Raw genomic sequence first — 22,945 nt, 5'->3', positions numbered from 1 at the left:
ACTCTGCTAGGGGGTAGTGTGGTTGAGTACCCTTAGGCTTATCACAAAGGAGTGCAAGACATCTGAAAATACACATATTGGTCAATAAACACGACTCAAGAAGGAGATCCACATCAATTTATAAAATTAGCAAGTATCTTTATATATGTGTAGCCATCAGAAGAAAAACGTTCAGGTAAGTACATTCAGTTCTGGTGACAGGAGCTCCTGTAAATACTGAATTTAGGGGCGTTAGGTGAGTGTAGGGTGGTGGCCAATAGACTACTGACCCTTGGGGTCACTACACCCCCTATATGACCACTTCCTGTGGGAAGTGGGCATAACCCTGTCTCAAAACTCTTAAGTATGCCAACACAAAGATGATTACTTCTGAAAAGTCGTGTCCACCTCGGATTAGCCCACCTTAGGGTTGGTACTAGCCTGAGGTGGCACGCCTACCTGACTAGCTAATTTTGCCACCAGCCCAGGTGCCAAAGGGGCTCTGGACAAAGGGGTTGGCCTCCTCTCCTGTGAGGGGAGACAGATTTGCATTTCAACGGCGGCAGCTCTTTGAAGCTTGTCGGCCTAGGAAGGCTAATCAGCAGGTCATCTTGTGGGAGGGGGCGTGACACCCTCTTTCCGGACAGGCTTTTGTTCTGGGTCTCCGGAGAGCAAAAGGCAATCACCGTAGGAGGTAAGAACAGTGTCTCAGGTGGCAGGATGGCAGAAACAGAGCGAGCACACCAGAGGCTGGTAGGTTTTCAGGGGGCACCTCTAAGGTGTCCTCAGTGCACATGTATTGGTAAGTCCAACACTGACATCAGTGTGGTTTTATCAATCTGAGATGAAACTATCATGTAGCTGGGGATCTCGTTTTCACCAGTGTCCAGCACATGTTCTAAAATGGCTTCCCTGTCCACTTGCACTGGGGCATATCTGCTCATGCAGGTATGCCCTCACATGCAATATCAAGCAGCCTGCCTTAGGGCTATAAGGCCTGCTGTAGGCGTGACTTACATACAAGTAGTTCATGCAGTGTTAGGGGGCCTGGCACACAGGGATGTGTATCAAGTTGTGTTTTCAGTTTTGTTTGCACCAAAACACGCAACCTGCGATAGCAGCCCTGCACGAGTTTGGCGACTGGTCCCTTAGGGTGGCACAATTTGTGCTTCAGCCCTTGTGGGGCCTTCTTTAGTACATCAGGCCCTAGATACCAGGAATACCATTTACTAGGGACTTCTACAGGGTGCGAAAGTTATTGCCAATTATGGAGCACAATTGTACAGTTATGGGAAAGACATCTGGCACTGGGGACCTGGTTAGTAGGAACCCAGTGCACTGCCAGTCAAAATCACACCATGCACCTTGCAGAAAGTGGGTGTGACCGTGTCAAAAAGGAGTACTTTTTTATAGCCACAGGAAAGCTACTTTGCAGGAGAAGAACTAAAGGCGGGAAGAATGCAGCGATTCAAAGGGTGGTGCCCTAAGTCTCATGAGGACTACACAGATTCCACAAAGGAGCAGGAGGCACTCTATGGGGCATAACCCTCTTGAAACCCTCCATGAAGCCTTAATAACTGGACATCTAAAGAGGGATGAGTGTTCCCTACTCAGCATGCAGGCTGCAACTTCACTGCAGTGTAAGCAAATGGAGGCGTAGGGGAGGTCTACTTTTTGCAAATGCAAGAGATAAATAATAATGTCCTGCACAGTAGGATTGAGAGGGTCAAGGTTCTTGGAAATACAGTGGTAAACAAATGTTTTCCATTTGGCAGAGTAACAGGCACGTGTTGTGGGCCGTCAGGCTTCTTATCAAATGGGTATACATTTGTGGGGAAGCTAAGGTACCTGAATTCTAGCACTTCAGGTGCCAATTCGCAAGAGTGAGCTATCCGGATGCCTGAATTGGCCTTGTCTCTACGTGACAGCATGAGAAGGTCCAGACTCAGCAGGAGCTTCCTGTGAGGGAAAACGGACATCTCTAGGAGACTTCTATACCAGGGTTCTCAGGCACAGGTTGCAGCTATCTGAATGCGTCAGCAATATTTGCATCAACTTCTTCGTTATGTAGGGAAGCAGTGGGAGACGTAAAAAAGTATAGGCAAATATCCCTGACCAATTCATCCATAGTGCACTGCCCATTTAGTGAGGGTACCAGGAGGTGAATTTTGATTTAGATTTTTTATTTAAACCTACAAGGGTACCGGTCCCTGGCGCCGTCCATGACTGTATTAAAGTCGCCCCCATAAGCAGTTCTCCCTCGGTAGGCCCAGTCGGAACGTGCTAAGCGCCAGGAAGGCCACAGAGTGGAGGGCAGGAGGGATGTATACAGACACAATATTGAACCGTTTCCCCTCCCATTGACATGATATGGCCGCAAACCTCCCCTGAGTATCTTTCCAAGTGTGATGTATGATCAGTGGAAATTACTTATGAACCAGAATGCCCACCCCTCTAGAGCCCTATGAGAAATCAGAATGCGCTATCATTCTGTATCCCCAGCGGTCCATAGCTTTACATGTTGAACCCATCAGGTGTGTTTCTTGTAATAGTGCCACCGCTGGCACGCAACGTCTCAGGTATTGCAACACTAGCCCTCTTTTGATCCTATCCCCCAGACCATGCACATTCCAGGTAAGTAACGTCAGGGGAGACACTGGGGTCGTAGAGGGGACATCAGTACCAATTCCAGAGCAATGCCGATATTGTCCCAACCGCCATGAGTAGCATATCGTTTCAAACCAACCCCTGTGCAGTGCACCCTTGCAATAATACCATGCACATTATCCTTCAATCTTTGCCCTGAACATAAAACAGTAAAACTTTGAACAAATCGTAGAGACCACACCGTGCCACCCTCCCCCCACTCTGCCTCCCTGCTTGACCGAATTACAACAACCCGCCACCCCAACAAAGCAGAGCGCTTAGTAACCATTCCCACTCTTCAACGATGGGGGGGGGGGGAGAAAACTGCTCCTGCCCTTATAGGGCCCTTGTACTCCAACATTGTCATGAACCAAACGCCCCTGCCGAATGTCACTAGAGAGAACATCAGAGGAATAGTCTTTTTTTAAATGTCTTTAAACAGCATCTAGGCCGGACATCCCCACAAAACATAGCAAGAAATACCTTAGAGTGGCTTCTCAGCTTGACCGTAGCTATACATCTTCATATTCTACCATACAGCGTCACTAAAGCTGGACCAGTCCCAAGGAAGCAGAGCACAGGTCCTTCACACAGTCACAATGTTGGCCCATCATCCTTAGTATGTCAGAGTTTTAGGGACTCGCATTCATTCTTGTTCCACGTCGTCCTGTCGCTCGCCACCTCGCGGTTCACGATGACCATTGTGACCCTGCCTCGATACCTTACGCCAACCCTCCAGCCAGTCTTGTGCCTCTTCAGGCGTGAGGAAGAACCACACTTTTCCCTCATCCTCCACTCTCAATTTGGCTGGAAATAGCATGGAGTATTTTATCTCACGTTCCCGAAGGGCCTTCTTCACATCAAGGAATCCTCTGCGCTGCTTCGTGACTGCCGCAGTAGGTCCGGGAAGATCGTGATAGCGGCGTTGTCAATGCGGATCGGCGGGGCCGTCCGGGCCGCCTGCAGGATTGCATCCCGGTCCCGAAAATTGAATATGCGTGCCAGGATAGGGCGCGGGGGTGCCCAGGTTTCGGCCTGCCACCCGGGACCCAATGTGCCCGCTCTACAGAAAAGAAGTTGGATAACCCTCGTGGTTGGAGGAGAGTCGTTACCAGATCCTCCACAAAGAGGTCTAGGGCCAGTCCCCCTGCCGTTTCCGGCACGCCAATTAGGCGAATGTTATTACGCCTCGAGCGCCCTTCCTGATCCTCAAGGCGGGCCTTTAGAAACTTAGTATCCTCCTCCAGCTGACGCACTTGTTTCTTTAGGGTGGAAGTGTCTGAGAAGAGGGCTTCCATTGTAGACTCGACATCCAAAATTTTGGCGGACATTTTGTTGAAATCAGCACGGATTAATGCAAGGTCAATCGCGAGAGTCCCAATTCTGGAGTCCACTTTATTTAACGTTGCCATAATATCCTGCAGGGTGACTTCCTGCGTGGTTCCCCCTGCTGCCCCTGCGGATGAAGGGACTTCCTTGTCCTGCGCTTCCCCCTGCGACTTGGTGAATGCAAATTTATCCAGCTTGACCTGGTTGGCCCCCTTAGAGTTCCTGCTGCTCATGGTAGCTGCGGAAGGGAGGAGTGTGTGTGGAACAGGTCTCCAACAATAGGTGCCCACAGGATAATTCACTATATCCCTTCAAATCAGTGAATATGAGTAAGTCCCAATCCTTGGGAGGGGGAGATCACAAACGTCTTAGTGAGGCAGGTGGTTAACAGAGGTGCGACCCCGCAGCGGGTCAGGCGGGTGTGCGGTCGTGAGGGCGGACCATTTAAAGCAGAACACGTCTCCAGATCAGGTGAGTATGCTAAACGATCCAGCAGAATGGAGCAGCGACTCAAGGGAGCTAAATGGCTATCCATGGGTGAGTCCACTCTGCGCTAGTAGGTCGCGCTACAGGAGTGTGTGGGAGGCTTTAACCACTCTATCGAACCGTCCTCGGGCGCCCCCGCCTAGGCGAGCGCCCTGTTCAGGCCTGCGGGTGGCACTCAGTCGCAAAATGGCTGCCAGTGGGTCCATCAAGTCGTCGCTCTGACCAATTGGGGCTCCTGCCAAGATGTCACGGGCGCTTATTCTTCCCTGCCAGGCCGCTCCGCGACAGCCTGCCTCCCACTGCTTATTCTAGGACAGAGGGGGAGGACGACGACTGCCGTGTCCCCCTGGACCGATCCTCAGCGCTTCCCGCATCACCCCAAGGCCAGCCGTAACGCAGTAGATGCAAGCGCGCGATCTACAGCGCTTTTGATCTCATAATGGCAGCAGGGGTCCTTCTCAGTCCCTGCCCCGACCGCTGAGCTGATCTCCTGTAAACCCCGCCGGGGGGACTCCACCGGACCCTGCGCCGGGCCACTGGTCCCGCTGTGCACCGCCTTCAATCACCACCTCCACAAGGATAGTCAGGGGGTGGGGGAGGAGCTCCCCGACCATCGGCACTTCCGCCCTCTCCGATCCGGCGCGCAGGCTTCCTTTACTGGGCACTCTCACCACTGTGGGTCCCGGCTGCTGCATGTCGCTAGGCCTCAGCTCTCTGCCAGTCGCCACGGTCGCTGGAAAGTCTGTGGGTCACTGCATTTGGCGTTGGACGATGCCGCTCACCTTCCGCTGTGGTCCAGAGAGTTTTGGGGCTAATGAGGTCGCAGATCAGTAATCGGATTGACTGGGCTCGGTTTTGGGAGCCCGGAGCCTCTCTGGGCTGCGGCCATACTTCTCGGCTGCTAGCCACGCCCCAAATTTATGGCATTTGACGTTTTCTGGGGATTTCAAACAAGGCTATCTTTAGGTTGCCCTAGCACTGGAAGTACATCTGTAGAACTTGCGGGTATAGTTCCCACTCATGGACTTGTCGATGCACCCTGCTGAGCAGGTCTGCAAAATTGTAGTCCACTCCGAGAAGATGTTCCTTGATGAGGTAAATGTTTTGGTGGAGTGTACAATGCCAAAACCCCTGCCATGAGACAGCTGGGGTTGGGGGTGGAGACAGCTGTTTCTGTATGTAGTACATGGAGGTCATGTAGTCGTACTGATGAGAACTACTTTGCATCAAATAACTTGTAAACAGGCTTTGTGTACTAAGAGAATGGTTAGCAGTTCCAGGTGGGTTGATGTGGCGACCCTGTAGTTGAGAGGGCAACATTACCTGCAGTCATGTTGTTGATGTGGTAATGGTTGCCTGCAGTACAGGTTTTGCAAAAGGCAACAAGCAGTGAGGTCTGGCATGCATCAACCCAGATCTTCACAAAGACTTTCCACTTGGGACCAGTGAACGAGAAGGCACTCTTGCAGGGTTCGAATAGGACGCCTTGGAGATTATCAAGGCCATTATTTCTAGAAGGCACATCACAGATCTTACTTTGAGCTGATGATTGGTCTGAAATAGAGGAAACAGCTGCTGAAAAGCCACTACTATTCGAATTGGGGTAAACCTTCACAGAGACTACAGCCAACATGGATGCTAGGAAGGGTTAGATCTGAAGAGGCTGTAGTTGGGACTTGGTGGCATTTATGGTGAACACCAAGCTGTAGATCAAGGACACTGCAATCTGTGTGTGGGCTAGACACTACATCTTCCTGCCACTCTTCATAAGCCAATTGTAAAGGGAGAGAAAGACGTGAATGCCCTCCCTTTAGAAATGCACAGTCACCAATGCTAGGCTCTTCGTAAAGGCTCTAAGAGTTGTGTTAATCCTGAAAGAAAGCACTTTGAATTGGTAATATTGTCCCCTTACCACAAAGCGAAGGTACAGTCTATGATTAGGGGGAATGGGTATGTGGAAACAGGCATCCTTGAGATCAAGCGCCATTATACAGTTGCCTGGTTGAAAGGGGTGAATGACACCCAGTAGAATTGTCATGCAAGAATGTTCCGATACAAATTGGAGGTAGAGAGGCCTCAGGTCGAGGATTCGAGGATGGGGCTGAGACAGCCATCCTGTTGGAGGGTGAGAAGGGACAGCATACACACGGTTTCCTTGGTGTTGCACGTGCACCCTCTCTTTAGAACTCTTTTGTGGGAGGGAGGGCACGTCTTCTTTGCGAAGTGTGTATATAGAGGGTGGAATGTTGGTGAGAAGTTGTATGCATCTCAAGGCAATAGACATGCTGACAAATGCTATAACTCACTGGTCAGACGAGATTACCTCCCAATGAGAGAGGAAATTGCCTATCCTTCGCAGACAGGTGAAGCTGTGATCCAGACAAAAGGGGGTCAAGTCATTGTCTGGAGGTAGCTCTAGGACTATTATTGGCCAAACTGGAAATAGCGCTGCTGTGGGGCCAACGTACTATACCTACCCTTCAGAGATGGTTGCGTAGCTTGTCCTATTGTAATGTTAATTGTGATTTATATTCTTCCCTGATGCCAAGCTCATCGCGCCCAAAGGACATATGGGGACCGTACACGGCATACATTGAACGTGAACGCAAGAAATATGCCTCTCAAGTTGAAAGTGAAATAGTGCCTCAGGGGGTGGGATGAATGTACTGCTATTTCACTGTCTATATGTTCCAAACGTTCCTTATACGTGCACGGATAGAAATGCCATATAAAGGCAGGATATGTTCAATGCCCCTTTTTAGGTTTCGACTATTTTATCCAGTTAGGGATAAATAGGCGAGATTCTAGTAAGCGGTTTAAAAAGTCTACCAAACTACTGCGGATCGCGTACAGTTCAGGCAGGCGCGTGCACATCAAACACCATCGGCCTCGGCATCAGACTTCAAAGGAAGCCGCTCGCACACCACCATTTGTCTGAGCCTCGGCATCAGACTTCAAAGCAATCCGCTCCCAAGCTGCTCCCCTGCCCCCCCATCAGACTTCAAAGGAATGCGCTCGTGCTCCCGCTCCCCGCCACAGCAATGCCGAGAGCTTGTTTCCTATAGGCGTTGAATGCTTTCTGCCGTGGTTTTGTTTTGCATTTCGTGTTGAGTGTCTTTCCATTTTCGTGGGTGTGGGAGAGCCGATGCCAGGTCCTCTTCCACAGTTCCAAGATCGGCGCTCTAGATGTTGCCACATCGCCTCGCCTCACTGGAACAGTCGCCATCGTTTTGTTTTGGTCTTCTTTTGTTTCTTTGGCACACCCCATGTGTGCACACGTACTGGGTCTGCTTGAGTATGGTTGCAGGTGGAAGATATTTCAACGGTTTACAGAAGGACGCATTCATCTTGTGTAAGCACACAAAGATCACATTTGAGACAAAGGATATTGAGCCAGCCTGCACAAGCGCCGTCCACTTTGGCCACACTTGTTTATTTATTTATTTAAATAGTTGCACAAGCGGGGTCGCCTTCACTCTCTTGTCTCTTTCCTGCTCTCTCTCTCTCTCTCGTGGTTCTGTTTACTATCCGTCTCCTTAAGTCTTGCTCCCCCCTCACTTTCTCGCTTCTTTCTGTCTGTCTTGCAGTCTTGCTGTTCTCTCTCTCTCGCTCTCCTCTCTTTCATTCTCACTCTTTTCTCTCTTTCATTCTCGCTCTTCTCGCTTTCATTCTCGCTCTTCTCTCTCTCTCGCTCTTTTCTCTCTATCTCCGGCGAGTGGGGGAGGGCGTGCCCCAGCAGCCTGTAACCACCAGTGCCTCCACCGAGTGGCCCCACCTCTTTAGTAGCTTATATCGTCCACGGCCGATGTGATGACTGGTTCATGCTGGCTTGTATTTTACAAAAGCTGAAACTCAGCACAGTGACATAATGAGTGAAACATTGAAGTGCATTTGTTTTCAAGTTTAGCCCCTTTTTACACTGAGGCAGATCGGTCGAGGGCTGCTCATTAAATCGCAATTCCTCATGTGTTCCAGAGCGAGCCCAGCACACAGGCAGCTGTTATGTTTGCTGCAAACAACACTTTTTAAGCTATGGGCGCCTTCCGTTAGTGCGTGGACACCTCCGGGTATAGTGGGCTTTATACACTCTTTTCATTCCATTTCATTCACGTCAAATCATTTGGAGATCTTGAAAGGAGGGCTTTGGGTTCTGTGCTGCTGTGTGGAGTTGCAGCTTTTGTGACTGGAGCAGCAGTTGATGTACATACACGCTAATCAGAAGCGTAGGGTAACTGTTCCAAAATTCAAATGTACAATCTTCTACAGGGTCTCCTCCTTTCATTGGTGGCATAGGTTAAAAAAAACAAAAAACACTAGCTTCATGTAAAGCAATCCGACGCTAAGCATTTGCCTGTGTGTTTATCACCGCATTGCTTGTTTACAAAGCAAGCGCACTATGGGTTAAAGGCTCACGCGGTCTTTGATGGCGCGAAAGGATGATCGTGCTGCAAAATCCGTGATTTGGTTCTCTCTACTCATACCAGCCCTCTCAAGCCTTCTGCCACATCCCTTGTGCTCCAGCTGGCTGTATACATCATACCTGTTCCCTTCCCACGCAGCATCTACACCTTGTCACAGCACCCCTTCCCGTGCGCTTGCTCTTTGTACCTCCACACCTGCTCTCTGGCCGCCTCAGCATCACGTCACTCCGCCCCCTTCCTAGCGCTGTTGCCCTGTGTCTATCACACAAGTGAAGTGACCCCTTTCCTGACCATCTCTGCTACTCACCACACGTCTCTCATTGTTCTTTCTCATGTACAAGCAGTCTTTTTTTTTTATGAAAGGCATTTCTTTCGAATTCTCTTGTCCCCACTGAAAAATGTGTCCGAAGTTTAGATACAGAGCTCACTGTGAACGATGTGGCTTGTACACACACAACCACACACAACCAAAAGCACACACACAACCAACCACACACACACACACACACAAACAACCACACACACACACACACAATCACACGCAACCCCAACCGCACACACAACCACACACAACCCCAACCACCCACAACCACACACACACACACACACACACACACACACAACCACAAACACAACCACACACACACACCACAAACACAACCACACACACACACAACCACAACCACACACACAACCACACACACAACCACAACCACACATAAAACCACACAAACAACCACACCATCAGTGCACACTTTCATCAGACACAGACACCATCAGTCATCAATGCACACTTTCACCGGGCACAAACACCACCACCGTCAGTGCGCGCTTTCACCAGGCACACACACACACACACCCCCAGCCATCAGTGCACGCTTTCACCAGGCACACACACACCCACCAGCCATCAGTGCACGCTTTCACCAGGCAGACACATACCACCAGCCGTCAGTGCATGCTTTCACCAGGCACACACCACCAGCCGTCAGTGCACACTTTCACCAGGCACACACACCACCAGCCGTCACTGCACGCTTCCACCAGGCACACACACCACCAGCCGGCAGTGCACAATCTCTACAGGCACACACACCACCAGCCATCAGTGCACACATCAATTATTAACGCATCCACTATTGTAGCAATCACAGTATGGCGCACTTTACTTTTAAACATATTCATCTAAAGCGCAGCATGCCACCATTGCTACAAAAATAAATACACTTTTTTTTGTCCTACAATTTATAGACTTTGTTGCAATTGGTGTTGCAATTTTTAACAATGCCAATAGCTCAAACTTAATTAATGCGAGACCTATTGCATTGCAAATGCTTGTTCCTTTTGGTTGTTTTCCTTTTCTCTTTGTTTAGGTGGGGTATGGGGATGGATGGTCCTTGCGGGTTGGGGAACGGGTGGACTGATGGGTCTGACGCGATTCGCATTTGCCATTATGAATACTTAGGTTGCCAAATGATAGAGATATATTATATGAGACTTTATATATGGGACTATGGTTATGTGACTTGATATTCGTAAATGTACCACTCTATATTCTTTATGTCTCCAAGATGTATAAGAAAATTTGGAAAAATAAAGCTTTAAAAAAAAAAGTCATTGTCTGGAGGTGGTAGGTCCCTTCCTAAAGCCACCTTTGCACCTACCCCTGTTGTTACCGCTGTAGGAGCCTTTGTTCTCCTCCCTCCCTGGCTTGCTCGTGAAAGGACTGCAACTAACTCTAGAAAGAGAAGGGCTGGTCAGGTGAGTTTGTTTTTGCTCCACCACCCCCAAGGCTGCTGTTTGATGCCCCTACATAGAGTAGTTTACAGTACCACATAGAGTGGTTTACAGTACCCCATGGACTTTGCTGTCTCCGTATCTTCTTTTATTTTTTTTCAACATCTCCTCAAGCTATAGCTTGAGAAGGTGCTCCCTGTCAAAGAGGAGGTTGAGGAGTTGCTGCTGGACCTCAGGCTTGAACTTAAAGATATGGAGCAAGGAGTTGCTGAGAATAATGCTGGTAATAATGCCCCTAGAGGCTGTGCCCACAGCATCTAATGAACAGCAAATGCTGGCATTAGAGATGACCTTGCCCCCGGACACATTTCCGCCTTGTTTTCTTTACTCCTCTGGCAGATGTTTAAAGAGTTCCTGCATCTTCTTCCACAGAGCACTAACATACCTGGATAGAAGTGCAACAGAATTGGGTATTTGTCAAGGCGTTGCTGCCCTGACTGCTACCCTTTTGCCAACTGGGTCAATCTTTTTGCTCTCCTTGTCCGGAGAAGGAGCATCGCCAGTGGCCTGGGCAAAGGTACCCTTGGCAAGTGATGTTGACCACCAGAAAGTCAGGAGGAACCTGGCCCTTGATGTACGCATGTTAGGGCACTCCGTTCAATATAACCAGAACAGAATTAAACAGTCATTTTAGGGTGAAATTAGTAGCAAGGCTGAGGGATAAAAATGTATTGTACAATGCAGGCAGCTAGAGCCCAACATCTCTTCATTACATTGCCACTGTATCCTGCGGGCTTGGTTTTACGAAGCAGACTTGTTTGAAAGATTCCACACCGGGAAATTTCCTGGGGAGATTTTAAATGGGCATCGCTTTTGTGGATGTATTGAAGACATTCTTTAACCTCTGGAATTGTACTCCAGAGGAATCTCCACCATTACCTTTGTTGGTTAACAATCTCATCGCAGATGCTTGGAGTGTGAGCTGATGCAAAGTGTCAGCTTCTGCATGTACCCCAGACTCTTATTTCTTAGTCAAGGTTACCTGCTGACTCAGGACATCAAGAGCTTTTCTTTCAAAAATCATTGTTTTAAGGAGAAACACCTAACCTGGACTGGAAGCTACTGGCAGAACAATGGTAAGTTTATACGCAACGAGAAAACGCACTCCAGTACAGGGATTAATAGCACCCCTATCCTGAACTCCAATAGAGGATTTCGGACAATTCTGTAGGTCTCAGTAAAAGGTAAGAGCACAGGTTCTGAGCTGGAAGGTAGAAGTGTAACCACGAGAGCTGCTGTGCTTTGCAAAAAGCGTGGAACTATAACCAGAAAGTTAAGATTCCATTAAATACTCACCCACCTGTAAAATCTCATGTCGTCTTTGAATACATCTTCACAGTATGATGTCCGGCTACCTTATTAGGGCACACATAAATTGACATATTGCCCTTGAGATGTGTGGGGTGCCTTAGCTCAGCAAATGCCAAACCGCTAGTATGCCCTTGAATTGTTCTCCAGGAACTTGCAAAAGCTGATTTTATCATGTTTAATTCTAAAACTCAAGCATATGATACCAACTAGGTAGGACCCCAGGATACTTTATTTTTAAGAAAACTGCTTAAAAACACATATACATATATATATATTTTTTTTTATTTTTTTTTATTTTTTTATTGCATGGCTTGAAATACCTATTAGAATTAACCTAGTGTCACAAACAAATAACTTATTAGGCTAATTATGCCCATTTTTATACTTGCTGTAATAATGGAAACAGCAGGTATGAGTAATTTATACAGTGGAATTCAACCCGGTCATTTTAAGGGGGAAGTTTGCTACAAAGCACCACTTTGCAGTAAAGCTACAGTTAACCACATTTTTGACTGTGGAGTAGGATACTTGAGCCCTAGATTTTATCATTTTCCATTTAATACTTGCAAGTATCGATTTTGAAGAAATGTTATTCTCTTCAAAAGTCATCTTTAGATTTCAGCTAACTTCTGCTGCAGGTACGTTTTTTTTACTAAACCTATGCAGTTGCTTTGTCAGCCACCACACCAGCTCTCACAGACATAATGCTGTCTCTTTTATAAATTGACCCTTCAATGTTTTAATTTTTTTCTCCAAAATAATAGCAGTGATTTGTGTGTTAGCTATCGTCCTGATGTTCCTGCTATGTCAGTGTATCCTTTTTAAGAGAAACCTCAAACAGCCGCCTCATGTGTAGATGTGATTTGGGCTGCAGGCTAAACTTGGAATTTCAAGCAGGCATTCCAGATCTCCCATAGAAAAATTTGTCTTTTACTGTGGATTAGTGTCTCAATCCAACAAACGGCCTAGGAAGGGCATTAACTCAAAATCAAAACTTGGGAGAGTCCTGGCCCTTTGTTGTGAAGATCACCAGCAAAATGGTGGTCAACGTGGCATCTTTCGATATTTGCATCTTTGATGTGGAGGCATACGTCTCCGAGGGCCCAGAGAAATGAGTTTGCAATCAGCATCAAAGACATTCAGTATCAAGGATTCCCAAAAAAGCCACCGAGGACTCCAACTGCACTAAAACATTTTTAGAACTTCATACGGGCTCTCCACAGAGGCATGATCCAGTCATCATCCTGAGGCAGGTACACATCACAGTGGAGGTGCAGATCTGAACACAAGAGCCATAAATCAAGATTACCAAGAGGCTTTGCACGACTACCTAAGCCATGCAAATGTTGAAACAACTCAGCAGAGTCCCAAGATCCCTACTAGGATTTCATGGACTGACTATGTTGTCGCCAGCTCACTGCCTACTAATAATATCACAACTTGGACAAGATATTTTAGTATTTATGAAGCTCAATAAAAAATTATGATGGAAAAGACTCTGAGCGCTTCTGCCATCTCTCCCACAGTACTGCTGAGAATAACAAAGACCCATCATCAACACTCTGGATAAATCGTCACACCATAATCATTTGATTCACAGAATCTTACCTGTTCTGATGCGAATCTCAGGTAACTGAGATCTTAAAAAAGCTTTGTGCCGTAACCATTGTGTAGCACAGTCTTTCCGGTGAGAGCTTAGGGATCTCAATGAGCTGCCCTTAACGCCGGCAGCTCAGTTCCAAAATAGCTAAAGCATTAAAAGGGTTTCTCTAGATTGCTCAGGATGCTTGCATTACCAATAGAATACCTCGGCTAGGTTTCATACTATCCTGGAAGGTACTCTGAGAATGCCCCTTACCTGTGATATCTCCAGACAGGGCAATTTGCCCACCTGCGCCCCGGTAAAGCCATAGACAGAGTTGGCACTGATCTTTAATGCCAACTGTCGCCCATCCAGCACCTTCTGCTTGAAAGGATCCGTCTCGTTCTTTAGCTCTGTCTTTGCCCTAAGATGAAAGGATTGATCATCAGATATACCAGGGTTAGTGAATGCATCAATAAGACAATGAATAAAAGACTAGAGGTAAGGAGAGGTGCCCAGGGCTACTCCGATTCCCTCTACAGTGAGGGGCAAAAGCACATCTCGGTCTCAAATATGCTTTGTTTTCTGTTCCTAGGTGTTATGAAGAATAAGAAAATCTTGTCAGACAAAATGGACAAGTGCCAAAGGGAAAACTGGTAACTCACTTCAAATATTAGGCTTCCCACTTGTTTTGGAATGCCATAACATGTGGTATTCCAGACCTCTGTTAATCTGCCTTTGGCCGGAGGCTACCCTAAGCACTTACTTCTTACGGGCGGAAAGCAGATTCTCCAGGATCTCTGGCAGCAAGCCCTTCCGCACAGATGCCTTCACAAATTGGTCACCCGTCGGGGTTTTAATGAAGTCATCAGGACCCAGGCTGAAATATGAAGGCATGGAATTAGACAGTGAAGAACACCACACTTTGATGAGCTTTGCTAATTGCCTTCCTATCATGCTTGCACAGCCAGAGTGGAGAGTGAAATTATTGACAAATATCATACAGATTTTCATTCCAAACAATGGTTCTTTCTATCTTTCAAGTTATATTCACTCTCTCACAATTCTATTCTTTCCTCTTGTAGAACACGGGTGATGAAGAGATTCAGAGAGTGTGTTTTGTTTGCTCTCCTCTAACTTATACTCTTTCTCGGAATTTGCTCTTGCTTGTAATTTTTCATTACTCCCTTACTACCTGTCGATCCCATCCCGTAGCACTCAAAGCCCTCTCATAGCAGTCTTGTCCCATCCCATTTCAAGGACAAGCATTGCTAGATATATCTTTGCACTCCAATACAATTTTATTGCAGCAGATAAAAGGTTAATAGTCAGTATTTAATGCACAATGCTGTTACTCTTTTCACTGATAATATGCCACTGATAAGTCGATTAGTGCACCATAGAAGGTGAAATGGTAATTATAGGAAGATCACGAAGGCAATGTCTGTGCAATATCCTCAATGTTTTCTTCTGTTTTTTGGTGTGTGTTACACATTTTGGTCCAGGATTAAAGGGAGCTTGCATTAAACTGAAAAGTTAGTGTGAGGAATACTGGTCATTGGTTTCTACCAGGTATGTGATTTAAGCACAGAGGGGATTACAGTACTCATGCTTTGCGCCAGAGTTGCACAAGCCGCCTTACTTTTGTTTTTTTTGTGAAGCAACCATTATTGGGCAATTTCTTTCTTGTGGGGAAGGAATGAGCCCAGCTCAATAAGCTGCCATTAAATGCAGTCACACTCATTTGTTCTGATAATGGTTTTGTGCAGTAAGACTGGTCCCAGCACCACAGGGTCCAAACTTCATTTGGACTTTAAAGGGAGTGGGAATAAAAGTTGACTGTGTCGATCCTGGGCCAGATCATGAATGCACGTTGCACCTGTGCAAAGGCTCAAAAAGGGAAGGCACTAGTTTCTCTGGAACGTCAGGAGGACATTGATTCCAGGGGCATCACTAGCCAGTTAACTTTGTTGCCCCAGCTGCCTAAGTGATGGAGGATGACATCATGATGGTAAGGATTGCCTTAAAATGAGACCCTACTCATAATTCTTCTGCAAATCTGCTTACTACTACATAGCAGTGTTCAGACAATAGGGAGCTGATGCCAGATGTACCAGTTACTTACCTTTCGTAACTATTTTTCCGGTAGCAACTCTATCTAACCAGAAAGAATCTGCAGTAAGAATTATCCATCAGAAGAGTTGAACCAATCTCACAAAAAAGCAGGGATGTGGGGATGAAGTAGGTCCCTGGGTTACTTAGCATTAGGCTATACATGGGGCACAGAGGGGGAATCCATCATAGTAAAGTGCTTTAAAATGAAAGGCTGTGCTTAAAATGTTTTAACACAAGAAGGTGCCAATGTAAGATAAGTGCAGCAAACTTCAGAGTTGTAGAGTTTTCCATGAATAGCAAATACTCACGTTCGGGGGCTTTTATTGGTTATAATCGTTTTTAACTGAAAACGAGAAACCATAAGTATATGTGAATGTACATGGTAATGCCCAGGGCTGGCTCTTCGGTCTCTTTTCTTCACTGCGATGGCTTCCTCATAGCTTTCCCCTTGGAGTAAAAGAGTAGGGCTAATTTTGTCCTCTGTCTCATTAAAAGCCATCAAAAGAGGAGGTCTTGCAATGCTTAGGCAAGGTCTCAAGAAGGATGGTGACTTATCTAGCTTTCTCTGCAGTTAAAAAAAGATACATTTGAGGAGACAGAGCATCTTGCTATAACTACTTACAGATTAAGAATTTTAAACGACAGGACAATCTTCAGTCATATTCCCACAGAACAAGCGAGGGCTCCTCACTTGTGAAGGAGTATCTGGTGGCTGAAATACTTGTCCTGTCATGTTGTAATTGAGCTGCGTATGCCTTGTGCAGTGCACCAACCTGGACTTAAGCACAATTTATCTGTGACTAGGGGAACAGGAGAGATAAGAGTTTTACCACACAACCATGAGTTTTCAGATTTTACAGGCTACAGGTATATATAGAAGCAAATCAGTATTAAAGAGGTGATTTGATAGTGACAGCAGGCCTGGAAGATATTTTAATACCACCAGCATATTGCACATAGCAGAGCAAGCGGAACTAGAAGGTGCCACGCTCTCCATGAGGATTTGGTGTAGGAGTGGGTGAAATGGGGAATTACACCACCCGACAAAGTCAGAGAACTTTACAAAAACGTGCTAAGAGTGGAACCACTTTCACAAAACCATTCCCTGCAGTCAGGGGTGTGCTGCCCAACACGAATGGGACATCAGCAAGCATTGAACTGGGTTTCCTCACTGTCAAGCAAGGAGACAACAGTAATAGGTTCTTGGTCGCAGTATCCTTTATTTTATTTTCTGATGGAGAGCCCTCACTGGGACCTGCAGCGTAAGGGAAAAGAGAGGACTTGGGTGCTGCTTAAAAAATATATTTTTTAAAAAGGAACAGTAAACCGCTTTTAGGAAGTTGGCAGGGCACTTTCAACCCTGAGCAGCAGATGGAATGCTCACAATGCACCACTGAACCTCTTTTTTGTCATTCTTTTAAACTTTGCCACCGCTGCAGTTTACAAAGCTGGCCAAGTTTATAAAAATTCACAAAGTCTAGAATGTCACAACTTTGCTCACTTGCCGTTTGAGGGGATTTTCACAATCAAAATTATTTTGATTTTAATGGGGCCATATTAATAATGTATTTCAAAAATGGGATTATGCTGTTTCTCTGGAAAAGGTGCTGGTGGAGTCACGAGTGACTTGGCCCCACTAAACCATGGAAGGGTCATAGATGGGGATCCATATGTTGGATCTAAATGCCCTCACACACCCTTTCAGGTGTCATGCTTCATCATCTGGGCTGCTCCTCGTTGGGTCGGCGGTGCAATACCCAACTGACTCCCTAAAATAGGGGCACTTTGTCGGAGATCTTCTATCCAACTGCCATGTGGTGAAGTGCGGGTGTGGGGCCAGGACTGTGTAGATGCGGTGCAGTGATTTAAAATATGATTGGGAGTACCTAGAAGGACGAACTATATTCTGGGGGTCTCCTACCCTAACTAAAAACAGTGTACAAGGCACTTGCCCGAGGATAATCACTCGCGTTGAAAAGATCATAATTTACTATGCTGTTAAAGATAATGCAATTCAATATACAATGACAAATGTGTTGTGGAACGCACCATTTTCCTGCTAACCCCTTTGTAGTAGTCAGGCTCACTTGGTGTACACCGTACGGGGACTGGTCTGACATTTTCCAGGGCTGCTTTGGGTTTCCAGTCTGGCCCTGGTAGGAGCAGGAGCCTCGTACCGCAAACAAAAAACCGAACATTGAAAAGGTAGCCGCCTAGATGCAGCACCAACATTCCCATAAAACGTTTTGGTTTGTGCAAATTCTTTCAACATAAAATAATAAAATCTTTAGTAATTAGATTATTTTTTGGGTGTGCACTTGTGTATTTCTTGCTAATTACTGGTTTAATATTTTACATTTAAATAATACAAATTGCTTGGAGGTCCAGTAGTGACTCAATGCGGGTAATCAGGAGTCAAAAGTTTGGGAACCACTGGCCTATGTGATTCAAAACAAGACCACTGTATATTGCACTGTTGGTGGTTCGCTTTGAGGTGTAATAATGAACTTTGCTGTGAACAGTTGAAAATGAGAGACCATCTACTGTGTACTGGTGAAATTACAGAATTCCGTCTTTTGTAGGATTTTAGCTATTAAATTTCTTTTGTTGGCTAATATTTTCCCTCCTGTAATATTTAGAATTCTTTGGGTTAATGGACTATTGAGCTTGTGCTAGAGTGACATTTCACATAGACAATATCCAACTTCTTATAAGCGCAAGAACTGTATACGGCATTGCAGAATTCTGTGCATCAAGCCTTGTGAAAACAGCCCAAAGCGAGCAGAATTCTGTGTCTGACAAGCATTACATGAAGGCATAGGATAACACTATTTCTTGAATTCCAACGTTTTGCAATCAATATTTTCTGTGGCATTTATTGGACATATGTCTTACATAAAATACCAAAGAGCAAATCAGCAACCTTGTCAAGAGATCATACTCCCCTCTGTGCCCTCCTCTCACCCTTTACTTGAAAACTCAGCCTATCCCATTCCAGAATAACAGACGCTCACAGTTGTCAGAATGTCTCAATTACATTACACAGCACTCCTTTACTTTGTAGGTAGATCTGTGCTATTAAAATCCACATACATACATATATTCATAGTTTGAATATACTTTGAAGGCATAAAAACCCAAATAAGCTTCTTGGTACCTCAAACAGTCAGCAGACAAGAAAGGTACTTTCACAAAAGCATTGTTTAATATGTTTTCCTGTGTGCCTGAAGCATTGCTCCTTGGACAGCTGCCATAATCTTAACTACCATGGTTTCGGTTATCACCATCTACTCCTGGTTATATGACTAAGCGCAGAAACAATACCAGCAAAGTCTCTTTTAACCCTCCACCCACATTTCTTAGGTTTTTAACATTTTTATCTCTGTACCAAAATGAATGGAGAAGAATTCAAAGAACCTGCTTAGAGCTCCAACTACAGTGAGGCAAAATGCATGCACTGGACACTTACCCCAGCTTCTCAACTGCACCTGATTGCAGCAGAGTGGTGTAGCACAGGTTGTGAGCCATCATAATTGACGGGTACAGAGAGGAGAAATCTAGTGTGGCGATAGGGACATCATAATACCTGTCAAAACAAGTATCATTAACCTTTATTCTGGCAGGATAAGGGAAGGAGCAGACTAGAAGGCACAGTGCAATGTCAGTAGGGCCATATTCACAAAGGAGATACCAAAGGCAAATCATTAATCAACCACTAGGAAAATTTAAACAGGACATCACAAAATGATTCAATTCAAATTACGCTGTATTCGATTAAAAAATTAAATGATAAAAGCACAGTACATTTAAAAAAGGAATAAAACAACATATCATGTGTGTAAGTTTAAAATCCATTAAAAACAAATAACATGTATTAACAATAAAAAAGAGGGGTATTGAACTCATTACGTACATATCCATAGCATAAATAAATGTCAAACAATTTAGATATAAGGTGGCCTTGCATGGTTTTCCTGTATCTAACCACCTCTTTCAAGTATTTGGCTATATAATCAGTAAACATTCCTTTATCTAACAATTGTAGCTTAAAATGAGTCAAACATCTGGGGGCCACAGGAGCTGCAGGTGCAGTAATGGAGTCTTGAGGCACTGGGAAAACACAAATGGGCTCCCCTAAGGCATATGGAAACATGCAGAACTACTCACACAGATCATAATACCAGATGTACCCTCCTCCCCAAGCCCAATAAGGAAAATGCTCGTGCTTGACAGAAATACATGTGAGGCCCAATAGGTCATCCGGAAAGGCATTAGGAGTCCTCAGACACCAGGCATCCAGTAACTGCATTTAAGTCACTGAGTTAGCAGAAAAGCCTAACAAGATCTCAAGTAACTGGGAGACTAAAAACATTCCCCTCCATAGGAGGATTTCAGTAGGCCTCACACCCTCACTCCAGTGCCGACAGCAATGTCTGTAGGAACCTTCACATTGCAGTAAGGTCCAGTATTAGGCAAAACCTAAAAACCATAGGTGCAGCAGCACACTGGTAGGGTACCTGCCATTGAAACTGTAGAGATTATAAGTGTAATCCTCACCCTTTCACAGGCTCGATGACCGTAGCCCCAGTGTAATCTTCACCACTTTGGGGCTTAATTACTGGCATCACTAGGTCCTGCTTCACTGCCTGTAAGCACAGAAAGAGCAGTGAAATCAATTTCCTCACCTGCCTGATGGAGATTCAAGCAACCCATGGTTCCCGAAGTAACCCACCTCCTCAGATTCCTATCCCAATGTCCCTTGTCCGTTCTATTACTGGTTCTGTCATCTGTGCCAATCCTCTTCCTTCTGCCCGTATCCTGATCATTATTCCTCCATTATCCTACCAGTTTACCAATTCCATCTCTCTTCCCTAAGTCCCAGATGCTAGCTCAGCACACCCTCCTCCATCTAGGAACCACAGTCAACACACAAATGCCCCACCTTACATGGCTGACCCCATCCACTAATTTTCCACAAATATCCTCCCAATTCGTCCTTTTATAGCTCCCTAATTTGCCTTACCCTTCGAAACTCACCTAATAATCTTAATTCTAATCCATTCTCACTCCTACCTCCTTTCTACCTTTCATCAACAAAGTTTCTGACCATCTTGCCCAGCATGTAGCTTTGCTATTTTGGCACCTCTCTTTTGTCTTCATTCTTCTCACATACTCACCTGTCTCAACAGCTGTGACACCACCTTGATCTGCTGCCCCCTGGACAGCAAGTAGCTGAGAGGGACCCCAGTCACTCTGGCCATCTCCATGTAGTTAATGACACACATAAGCTTCTCGAGCAGTCGCAAGGGCAGGTAGGCATCCTTGAGGCAGTACACGGCCAGCCGCCGGCGTGTCTGCTCATTACCATTCTGCAAGGAGCCAAGACAACCTCAGTCAGGGAGATCATCTAAGCCGACCACGCAGTCAACACATGGTGACAAAAAACCTGAAAACTTCTGCCATCTAGATTTCTTTAAATATAATTATAGCCTTCCAATCCCTGACAACACATCCCCATTGAGTGTGCTGCGACCACTGATCTGTCATCTGGCTGTAGACATGTTAATGTATCTTCTAACGCGCACAGCTACTCCAAAGAGTGTCCCGGCACGAGTAAAACTGTGCCTCTACCCAATTACATTTGACAGAACCCCTCCGTCCCTCTCTGCCTTCCCAATATAAGCATAAACACAAAAGTTCCTGCTAGCAACACAACATGCACCTCTACCTGTGGCCCACGCAAAGGCCTGCCGAAGTCCCTAAATACAGACCAGGCCTCCAGTTTCATATGTATAAGCCAGCTCTCAATTAATCAAGCCTCATTAACACAGTGCCAGAAAATGTTTTTACAGCTGTGCCCTTCACAAAGAACCAAGGCCTACAAACCCATAGGCAGTACCTTTTAATGATGACTGAAAAGGAAACTCTGACATACTAAAAGCTAAAAATAATATGGAATATTGTGAGCCGGTGTAAGAGGTACAGGATAAGGACTGACCAGCTACAAAGGGGGAAAGCGAGTGCTAAAAGTACAGGCTTCACAGATCTAAGATGGCAATAAGTGTTAGAATTTAATTGTTTGGTGTTTTCAAACACTAACACAATTGCCAGGCACCTAGGATTAGATCAGTCTACAGTGTTGTGTATAACATGCAGCTGATTTTTAAAATTTTGCCAAGAACCATCGAAGTATCGCAGGCAAGCAAATAAGATTGAGGATCTCAAGAGAGGCTTGCGCGCCAGTAGGCGAAGGCCAAGTGCCTGAATCAGTTTACCTTTTATTTGATGTTTCAAAGCACAGAAAAAGCCCAAACCCCCAGAAATAGACTTCCACCGAGTAATGTTTTTAAAATTATAACTTCCAAATTTTGATTATTGGAAATATTTTTAAACTGGTATATAGTTCCACTGCATTTCCAGGTGCCTTAACTTAGTTCACTGTCCTCACATCCGGACTCTTAGAAATGCCGTAAGTCACTCGGTCTTTCATTTAGGAAAAAAAAGAGCAAATATGGAGAACAGTGCCAGACATCTGATCCATGAGTTAACTTGCTGTGAAAGTTACGGCCTCCCATAAATTTAAGACACTATGTATTTGGACTTTACAAAAATTGTATTGCCTTACAAAATGAGTCATGACATTTCAGATTTCATCCCCCAAATTTGTAATTGAAGGACTACTAAGCAGTGAGATGTACAATGGCAAGGATTAGACATGTAGATATGGGAGCCTGTAAAAATCAACTGAAGGCTGGTTAAATGTGTATAGGAGTAAGTGGTGAGCATGCTTCATATCTCAGGCAACTCGCAATCTGGCAGCAGGCAGTTTCCTTTCGGGGGCTGTCAGGAGAGAAGTGGGGGACCTAAACACAGTGCGGTCTTCAGCTGCATTGATGCGAAAACGATCATACTCTGTTCTGAGGCAGGGTTTACTAACATTTCCCCCCTATGTCGACACTATGCACAGAAATTTGAGCCCACCCCTCTCCACCAGCATGTCTAGGTATCATTAAGAACAGCGGCAGAAATACCTGCAGATCTGTTATGATGGAGTGTTGCACATCTTCCTTTTGCTCCTGTAGGAAGTGGTAGCTCACTGCATTTAGCGTGTAGGAGCGCAGCTTGTAATCCCGTAGCAGAACCTTAGAGAAGAGAGAAACAAAAGGGATTGAAAAGATTAGGGTGAAAATATAGTACAAGAGGAGAACAAGAGCTGCAAGACTAAAGAGAAAAGGAGACTGCACAGTAGCTAATTATAGAGAATGATATAGTGACAGAA

General features: G+C 45.6%; 1 protein-coding gene across 2 annotated transcripts in view; it reads right to left on the bottom strand.

Annotated features, from left to right (window-relative positions):
- The window catches only part of POLD1 (DNA polymerase delta 1, catalytic subunit), a 493,173-nt gene that overhangs the window by 348,453 nt on the left and 121,775 nt on the right, over window positions 1–22,945 (bottom strand). For both annotated transcript variants that reach the window (XM_078655207.1, XM_078655208.1), the window contains exons 12-17: window positions 22,698–22,808; window positions 20,844–21,035; window positions 20,224–20,312; window positions 19,136–19,252; window positions 14,318–14,431; window positions 13,828–13,975 (exon numbers count right to left, since the gene is read on the bottom strand). In XM_078655207.1, the coding sequence (XP_078511333.1) occupies window positions 13,828–13,975; window positions 14,318–14,431; window positions 19,136–19,252; window positions 20,224–20,312; window positions 20,844–21,035; window positions 22,698–22,808 (771 nt within the window). The remainder of the gene's footprint in view (window positions 1–13,827; window positions 13,976–14,317; window positions 14,432–19,135; window positions 19,253–20,223; window positions 20,313–20,843; window positions 21,036–22,697; window positions 22,809–22,945) is intronic.

Source organism: Lissotriton helveticus, chromosome 7 (genome assembly GCF_964261635.1).
Source record: "Lissotriton helveticus chromosome 7, aLisHel1.1, whole genome shotgun sequence".
NCBI lineage: Eukaryota > Metazoa > Chordata > Amphibia > Caudata > Salamandridae > Lissotriton > Lissotriton helveticus.
The sequence above is the reverse complement of the archived record's forward strand: the minus strand, read 5'-3'. Positions and strand labels throughout refer to the sequence as shown.